The sequence below is a fragment of the Lissotriton helveticus genome, chromosome 6, assembly GCF_964261635.1.
Source record: "Lissotriton helveticus chromosome 6, aLisHel1.1, whole genome shotgun sequence".
Taxonomy (NCBI): Eukaryota; Metazoa; Chordata; class Amphibia; order Caudata; family Salamandridae; genus Lissotriton; species Lissotriton helveticus.
This window is the reverse complement of record NC_136067.1, coordinates 2,083,737,093-2,083,747,138: the sequence shown is the minus strand read 5'-3', so window position 1 is coordinate 2,083,747,138 and position 10,046 is coordinate 2,083,737,093. Positions and strand designations below refer to the sequence as shown.

General features: G+C 38.6%; 1 protein-coding gene across 1 annotated transcript; it reads right to left on the bottom strand.

The window, feature by feature from the left end:
• Positions 1 to 5,811: 5,811 nt before the first annotated feature.
• On the bottom strand, positions 5,812 to 6,759 carry LOC144763030 (olfactory receptor 2D3-like). The gene has a single exon (XM_078648342.1). It carries the CDS (start codon positions 6,757 to 6,759, stop codon positions 5,812 to 5,814), a length of 948 nt encoding a protein of 315 aa, XP_078504468.1.
• Positions 6,760 to 10,046: the final 3,287 nt, after the last annotated feature.

Sequence of the window (10,046 nt, the reverse complement as noted above, 5' to 3'; positions counted from 1 at the left end):
TGGCGGAAGACATTGTACCATTGAGATCAATATGGGTTGGACAGGGGAGACGAGGTTCTAGAAGAAATGATCGACCGCCCACTACTCAGGCTGAGTTCTGACATTTTCCTCAAGAATTCTCTAGCCTGCTGGGGTGATTACAAAATGTGTTGTTTTGCCTGAGCACTTTTCCGAAGATAAGGGGGGTATAGCATAATATACTGGATGCTTGCCTGCTGGAGTTTCTGCTTGACCAGAATGAACTTACACCAATCTTCCTGCATCACAAAGGTAAAGTCTAGAAACAGTGACTACTGTCACAAATTCAGGTTATGTTTTTCCGGAGCAAAGCGGAGGGCAGTGTCTCAGTCCTTGAAGATCAGAAGGTGGTGAATGGTGGGCCTGACTGGTACACTAAGTGCCAACTTGCTGATGAGAGATGTGGGCACCCTTTCCATTGCTAGTATCCAAGAGAAGGATTCTGATATCATTACCAACATCCTTTCCACACAGTCTTCCAACGTGTCAGTGTTCATGCATTCAGGGATTTCAAAGATGTAGATATTTTAGCCCTGAAAGCATGCCTCTACGTCTTCTATTTTGTCAGCAGTACTTTCTCCATATTGGGGAAGTATTCACTTTTCGCTGCCAGATTGTCTTTCGCACTGAAAATGCACTGCTTTGCATCCTGTAGTCTTCCATCATATTTCTCAGAGGAAGGCCCCTGAATTTTGGAATCCATTGTTCCCGACTATGATCCCTTCAGAGTGGTACACTGTAGCTTAGATTGCTTGCCGTCTGATTTCCTCATCTTTGGATGTCGATGTATGTGGATCACCTATAGGTCAACCCTCCCAAGGTGTCTGACAGGATGCCAAGAGAGCGGGGAAAGGTAGCACCGAAAATCATAGATTTGCAATAAGACAGATACTTAGCTTCTCAGCATATCCAGCCAAAAAGATGGACTCCCACCAATGATGCAATATGCTCAAATTGCCTCCACCTTCGCTGTGTTTGGGTCACCCACAGTGATGCAGTTGAAGGTGGGAAGCATAAGCAGACCTCTTCAAACTGGAGGGTTAGAGGATGAAACATACATCCAGGTAGTCATCTATTTGCCTTAGTTTTTGTTTTTATTGTGTACAGGCCGTCTAGTTTGCTTATCTGTCGGTGCACAGTGAAGGACCCAGCTGTTCAGGCCCCAGCATGGCCAAACTGGTTCATCAGTCTGGTTCACATCCAAGTCCAAACTGTAGAACACTCTACCCACCCATTTGAAGAATTCTTCTGAACTTGAACTGCTCCCATTTAGGAAGGCCCCCAAGACCTGTCTCTGTACTCTGTACATACTGTCTATTAAGGGTTTAGGTCTCTTGTGATTTATTTTCTATCCTCTCTGAAATCATCCTATTATTAGGTTCACTTTAAAAGGTTTTGTGCATTCACCTCCTGGTTCAATTTTGAGGTATCTGGGTACTTGCACATTCTTTGGTTCTACACAAAAAACAACATTCCTTTAAGTGTTCCAGAGATTTGTTCTTTTAATGGATCAGGAGTCAAGTAAATTTCCATAAAGGTCCCTCCTGGCAATAATGTACTTATAAACTAAAATGCAGAGATTTCCGTCTCTATCTTGTGTGCTGAGTCGGGCTTTCACAACAGGAGGGCAGCGGGGGCTCTTCTGCTCAGGTCTTCTATTTTTTTATAGTCTCTTCTCCAGCTACAAAATGCATTTATGTGAGAAGAAGCAGGATTGATTTTCTCCTTTATGATGCAATGATGTTGAAAGATACTGTGTTTACCAAAACCTTCTGACATGACTGTGTCGAGACATTTCTATAACCATTTTATGTCCATGTAATTTAGTGACATGATGTTTTATTTTTTACCTTTTGCATTTTAAAGTATACCATTATGATAATCAGGGTCTCAATACTCTTAGAGAAACATATCTGTACTCTTCCACCACTCGCAGTGACAGACTTGCACTAGGCATGTTTTTGGCTCATCAGTCATAGCCTGTAGTGGGTAAGTGCACTGAGATGTGTGGTGGAACATAACACTCTGTGCAACTTACAGGTCACAGGAATGAATCACCGTTTTATCCTTAAACGTTTTGAAATAGAATATGATGGCAAGCACCATATATTCAAATTCATGCATTTTACAGAACAGAAAACAGTATAGAAAAGGGCTTTCTCTGACTTCTTTTTAACTGCTTCAAATGTACTATATGACTGTATAAAACCCATCTAAAATCTGGTGGAATGATGGAACATTACCTTGTTTAAATGCAATGTGCTTATCACCCTGACTATCCTCAACATTAAATCTCAGTGCTTGTTAGATAAGCAATTATGGACCATGGTGGCTTTCCAGAATTAAGGAGGGAGTTCCAGATATGGGAGGAAAACTGGAGTCAGCCCTTTGGCCGGATCTAAAATTTACATTCATATCAGCAGATTTCAGACATAGCGGGTTACTTAACTGTTAGATTTGCTAATAGTCTTTAACACACTGCTGATGAACACTATGTAAAAATACTCATGAGATTTTCATTGATATCCATCCCATCATCAAACTGTCAATACATGTCAATGTGACCTTTTCTTAACACAGAATGTGCTTAATGCAAAGATTTCCAAAGGGATTTCTGTAGAATGGTTCGACTACTAAATATAAAAACAAATATTGATCTACATACATATCAAGACTAAAATATAGAGTACCAAAATATTGTTAACATTTTAGGAATATTTGCAATCATAAAAATATTGATTACAACGGTCATATTAAATTAAACAAAAATCTACCACAATATTGTAATCTTGAGTTTTAAAATTCACAAAAATATCTGAAACCAAAATATATTTAACTAACATTCTATATAAACTTAAAAAAGTTTCAATAAGTATATAAAATGTGTTTATTAGAATTCATGTTACCTTAATATATCATTCTTTAAAAATGTGTATCTTCTATTACAATATAATCAAACCCTCCAACTTTATAAAATTACATATACTAATAATCATAAAAATGTGAAACTGGTTTTGTAAAAATGTATTTATCTAAAAATAAAATAAAAATATATATTCCTAGAGGTTTATATCATAATATTAAAATATATAAAAACATTTTTAATAATGTATGAAAAGGTCACTGATTTTAAAACGTTTTAATATCCAATAGATTACTAAATTGACAACCAACCATAACCTGAAGTAGCAAAACTGAAATATTAAAAACAAATCTTCCGAACACTTGAAAAAACATTAATAACTAATTTTAATACTCAAAAACATTTGGGAAAATGCATATAACATATGGGGGCGGGAGAGGGTTAGTAATAAAATTCCAAACTAAGGAACACTGAGAAAAGTATTGGGCTCCAGTTTCCCACTTCAACGTACACAAAAGTAGGGAAAATGCTGGATTTGGTGAGGGTAAGATTTATCACTCTACTCCAACCTGAGCAATAGAAGGGATTGCATTCAGATTTACTATCGCCATTCTAATTTAAGTAGGGAAAGTGTTTTTGAAGGGTCACATGTAGGGCCTAATTATGTGTTTGGTGGTCCAATGGTCTACCAAACCCACAGTGGTGGTGCAGCTACCTTTGGCCATGGAGTGCCGGTCTAGGATAGCAATATGCCGGTGGTGCAGCTACAACACTGGCAAGGATATTCTGAGTTTCCAGATCCATCAGAAAACTAAGGGTCCCTACAAGCCCAGGGTATGGGGGTTCATGCAGGGGGCACATGTTGTGCCCCACTGTTTGTATGAACCCCTGTTCCTGCATGCCATGGACTGCACTAGTCCACAGTATGCAGGAACTTGCTATTGAGGTCCCATGGTGATGCTTTTCTAAGGCTCACATATGAGTCTTAGCACAGCAATGCTGTGAGTCCGCCAAAGCATCGCCAGTCAGACCAGGACCTGGCAGGAAGTAGCTGGAAAAGTTTGGCGGTGTGGGAGCGGAACCCTGGTGTGGGGTCCTGGAGGCCCTACAAGCATAACACAATTGGGGACATTTTTGGACTAAGGATACATCACATTTACTATAATCACTCGGAATTTAACAAAATTGACAAATGTGATGGAGTTCATAGTGGTCAGTTTTACTTTTCCCTCTCCATAGTGTGCAACTGTATGGAAAGTTGTGGATTTATGTGAGGTCCAATTTACTATTCATACTCAACTTAAGCAAAGGTACAGAACGTGTTTTAGGGGGACCAATCTAGTATTCCTATTCTAAGCATTTTGGAGGGGTCAGGTTTACGATTGCTCATACTAAGTTCAGATTTACTATTCTGACTCCAATTTAAGTAACAGTATGGAACGTATTGCACTTCAGAGGGGTCAGACCTACTACTCCACTCTAAAATACATAGCATACTGAAAAAATAAAAAAACTGGATAAAAAATATGCCTTAAAAGTCAAAGAATTTTTAAATAAAAAAAATAACATTAAAATTAACATTAATTTAAAACAAATATTTTAAAAGTCACAACAAATGGAATATAAATAAAAAATGTACTAAACACATATTTCTATTACATAAGTGAATATAATGAATGAATATAATATTAATAAAATATGAAGCAAAACTAATGATTAGAAATCCTAACATTACCCTTCTTTAAAAGAATTTAGAAAAAAATCTGAAAATATATAAAATTATATTATTTATTATAGAGAATAATATATGTGAATATTTTCAATATAAAATGTATAAAATGAAAAATAACCGCAGATCTTGCACAAACATTTTAAAGTATGAAAAACATTTAACAATTGAAATAGACAAAATGATATCCTACTAAACATAAGTATAAAAAACAACAACCCACATATATATCTTTGCAATAAATTAAAAATACAAGATATTAAATATTGTCACAATTACTTTAAAAATTAATTTAAAACACTACGCAGCCAAACCCCATAACCCCAAACCCCATAAAAAACAGCACTCACAAAACATTAAACTTAAAAATATAAACAGAATCAACACACTAAAATAAAATTGAAAAAGTAACTTAAGCATAAAAATGGTATTAACAACCACAATGTTAAGGTTAATTATACTTCAAATATTAGAACAAAAAATAATATACTATACATCAATACTTTATTATGGCTTAGATATTTGGTACCATCCATATACTGCCATCGATATTAAGGACTCACAACTTGTAGAATGGATGCCTTAGAACAGAACAAATAAGTGGCAAGATTGTCTCTACATATGATAAAGTCTGTAGATGATGTCAAGCAGTATAAATCATCTTCCCTTCACAACTAGGAGATCATTTATAGTCTAGACTGCAGCTTCAGAGAGCCATACCCCAAAACCCCATAATCATTCCCACTCATTGGTTATGAAAACATCTGCCATCCGGCTCATTCTACACCCTGGCTCCTCTTTTTACAATTAAATTAAAAAATGAATGTGCGTAGAGAGGCTTTTGAGGTCTTCCATCTTTTCTAACCCCTTTCCAACTTCCAACACCAGCATATTTGAAAATATTTTTTGACTATATTGGATATCCTTGCTTTGATAATAGCTGACCACATTATTTGTACCCAGCATCTAAGTGTCAACATGTTTTCAAGGTCATTCCTTTATGTCACACTGCTTTAAATGATGTGTTTTAACCCCTCTGTGTCCCAACAAGAATGATATGACTCCTAATATTATTTGTCAAAAACTGATAGTGACTACTGCAAAAAAGTTTTACTGCTGTTTTTTGTGTTTGTTCTCATATTCTCTGTGGGATGCTGCATTACTCTAATTCTTTAAATGCAATCTTTATTGAACACACTAACTACTTGTGCATTATTTTATGCTGGATAATTCTCCATAAAACTTTATTCAGAGCCATCTTCACATCTTTGTTTCTCATACTGTAGATTATGGGATTCAGCATTGGCGGGGTCACTGTGTAAAAGACGGACACCATTTTTTCTAGACCACCAGAGTCTTTAGACACTGGTTTCATGTACATGAAGATGGCAGTGCCATAGAAGATGGTGACAACAATCAAATGAGAGGCACAAGTGGAAAAGGCTTTATACCTGCCCTCAGAAGATTGAATTCCTACAATGGTGAAAATTATGCGGATGTAAGACATAAAGGTGAATATGCAAGGCATCAACAACACAAAGATCCCAACAGAGAAGATCACCATCTTAGCGATAAAAGCATCAGCGCATGCCATCTTTATGTAAGTTGTGGCTTCACAAAAGAAATGGTCAATAACATTGTTACCACAGAGAGGCAACTGCAGTGTGAAAACAGTGTCTAGGAGTGCCACTAGGCATCCACTTGCCCAGCAGAAGCCTGCTAATATAATACATGCTGATTTGTTAATAATACACGTGTAACGCAAGGGAAACAAGATGGCTACATATCTGTCATAGCCCATAACCGCTAGAAGCACACATTCTGTACCGCCCAAGAAAAGGTAAGTGTACATTTGAGCTGCACATCCAGAGAAGCTCATTCTTCTTGAGGCAATGAGTTGGTTCAACAAATTAGGGACAACTGTCAGTGAGTAGCAGATGTCAATAAAGGAGAGATTACCCAGGAAGTAGTACATAGGAGTATGAAGGCGAGGCTCACAAACACAGACAGTGATCAGGAAAATGTTTCCAATGACAGTGATCATGTACATCATTAAAAATAACACAAAGAGAATGATCTTCACGTTGTGTTTCTCAGATAGTCCCAGTAGCAGGAAGCCTGTCACTGAACTCCCATTCCACTTCTCCATTAAGCCACCACTCTTTGTCTGTTGGCATAAAGAAAATAAAAAGTGATGAATAAGGATCACAAATCAGCTGCTGCAGAAAATGGCCCTGCTTTACTTCCAGATTATTTATATGTGCTTCTCTTTTGTAATTATAAATATAATTTCCTCACCCCCCTTCCTTGAGGAGCAATTTAATACAATAAAGATGTTAAAGGGCGATAGAAAATATTAAATTATCCCAATCAGAGTGCTGCAAAGAAGCCACTATGGCAGTGAACTTGAAATACAAAGACATATTCCTTATTTCAGAGGATAGATAATTCCAGATCTGGGGGCTACAGGAGGAAAAGCTCTGTCATTCTTTGGTGAAAGCTTGTAATTGGAGATTAAGAGCTCCAACTGTTCCTAACACCAAATATGGCAATTCAGAGACTGTAAAAAATGGTGTTTACAAAGAAAGAATGATATCAATTTAGAATGCTGACTTCTACCTCAAATGGATGTGATCTTTTACAGCCAGTTAGTATAGAGAATGTCTGGTTAAGGAGATCTGGTCCCTTCTTCTGAGGTCAGCAATCTGGCAAATGTTGGCATTCTCCACTCTCCACTCTTTGGAAACTTTGGATTTTTAAAGAAAGGAAACAAGAGTAGAACATGTATTGTAATCTATTCTGAAATTTACAACCTGGAATAAGGACATTGTGGATAGTTGAAAATGAAAGAAAGAATAAAAGAAAGCTTAAAATGACAAAGAAAAAAGGTGGTAAGAGGTAAATGAAGACTATGATTAAGATGGAATAAAAAGCAAAACATGAAAAAGAGGTAATAATAGCGTTAAGCAAAACAGAAATACAAGAGAAAAAAAATTACTGAAAAGTGCAGATCGCATTGATGCCAGGACTCGCAGAAGCAACATCAAATATTTCAATGCACCTCCTGCCACCTCCAGCAATATTGCCCCCTAAAAAGATCTTTGCAATAAGCTCTTGGAATTGTTCTGTAACAAGATTACCTTCATATAAAGCAATTTCAACCATCAACTGTACTTCATCACCATCGCAAGTCAACTTCATATCACGGCTGATAAATAAACCCTGACCTCATTGCCTGGCATCACCACCTTCAAAATCACTACTACCATGAAAACCATTCAATCGGGTGCTCCCTCTTACCCTTGCCCCACCAGGCCTTCATTAACGGCCTACTGTACAGAAAAGCACTAACCCTCATCCTCTACACCTCCATTGACTCTGCCACATTCTCAGACACATGGAAGCATGACACCATCATGCCTCAACTATAAGAACGATTCCCAGATTCACAGACTCCTTCCAACTACAGATTGTACATAAGCAGCAAGTGTCTCCAGGGAACGCCTCAACTGATGTTTCATTGACCACCTCAGAGACCACCAGCTCCTCAACACCACAGAGTCTGGATTCAAGCCCAGCCACAGTACAGAAACACCGCTCATCGCTGCCACAGGCAACATCAACAAGATCCTTGACACCCCTTTTTCATCAGAGACCTGCATGAAGTTAGCATTCTAAGACCCAGTGTCCTCTAGATCTGCTCCTTCTTAACAGATAGAACACCAGCTGTTACCCTGCCACCTTACTCCTCTGAGCCCGCAAACTCATCTGTGGATCGGCCACACCCTCTTCAACGTACACATGATCTCTCTCTGTTCAATGAGAGTCCTAGTAAAATACACAAGTTCATTGCCTGCATGATCAAAGCTGCTCACTGGATGAAAGGCAACTGCCTCAAGCTTATGCTGTCACCAAGAGACTCCAACAGGTGGCTGGCCAAACTCAACCTCACGCCCACATCTAGAAAACTTGCCTAGAACCTCAGAATAATCATCGACAGCAAACTGGCCGTGATCGCACAAGTCAATGCCATCACCAGCAAGTTAAACTATGGAATACTCTCTACGACAGGACCACACAGAAACTGAGTAGAAGACTACAAACCATCCAGAACTCAGCAGCCAGACTCAACTTCCCACACAGAACTTGCATCACACCACACCTGAAGGAACTACACTGGCTCCTGATACACAAACACGCCAGATTAAAAGTCTCACACACACATAAAAGGTACTAACAACTCAGGCCCCCCTACCCAGACACTTCTGCTCTGCAGAGCTCCTATTCTCACACATCCCTTGCATAAGCAGAACAAGATCAAGATGACGAACATACACAAACATCAATCCTTATGCATGGATCAACCTCCCTATCCACGTCAGAGACTCCTCCTTTCATCTTAAATTCCACAGCAAGCCAATCATCTGGCTTTTCAATTAAACAGCCTACCATAGACGGGGCTAGGCACACACACCTGTGCAGCCCAGTGGCATATGCCATAGCATGTTATGTCCTGCTAATTATAAAGTAGACATTATATGTGTTTTAGTGGTTCTATCTAAATGTTTCCCTCCATGATACACTGTGGGAACTCTAATCCCTGTAGTAGCCCTTCTTGGAATGTTGTGGTTATTCTAGATTGATGAGAATGATGGGAGCTGTTGAAACTCTCTTTTTATGCAATATTGTGAGCATTGTAGTTGTTTAGAAGTCATATCTAACATAAAAATTATTGTCATTTTGTGACTATTTAAAGCATATGGTGGCCTCTTTAGTTGTGGACATTCTATGCATTATCCATTATTGTAGGACTAGTATAAGGTGGCTTTCTTTGGCATACTGTGGAAATACTGTGGGAATTGTAGGTATTATGTTTGCAAACCCTGGCATAACAATGGCTCTGGCTTCAGCTGATTATGCTTTGCAGCCCCGCTCTGGAGTTGCTGGTGCTTCCTTCCAGAGGGGGCCTCGCCTGACATTTTCGTTTGGACTTCTCCAATGAGGAGCAGGGCCAGTAATAATTTTGACAAGGTGGGCCTTTGTCTAGTGTGGAACAATGGGTGATAAACAATTGGTTGGAATACCACCCAAAGTGATTGGCAGAACTTACACAATTTACAACCATTCCTCCTATCACCGTCTGTGTGCTTTTTTTAATGTCCGGAAATGGGTCTCTTTCTCACTGTGGCACAGGATTCAATCTATACCTAACTGGTGGGGTCTATTAAAGCTGAATCTGGTCCGGGGATGCATATGGTCGTTTCTGAAGAGGGCCACCTTTGGCAGTTCAGAAGGTTGTGTTCCCATGATGAGTAGGGCTTGTACTGATTTGCATAAAACCAGCCTTTGTCTAGAATGACAAATTGGCTGAATAGTGATGGGTAAGAATGCTACCCCAAGTATTTTCCAGCAGTTATAATGCTTCCTCCCTTTAAC

Excerpts from the sequence above, each read along its gene's own strand:
- LOC144763030 (XM_078648342.1), bottom strand. The coding sequence starts at position 6,759 with ATGGAGAAGTGGAATGGGAGTTCAGTGACAGGCTTCCTGCTACTGGGA.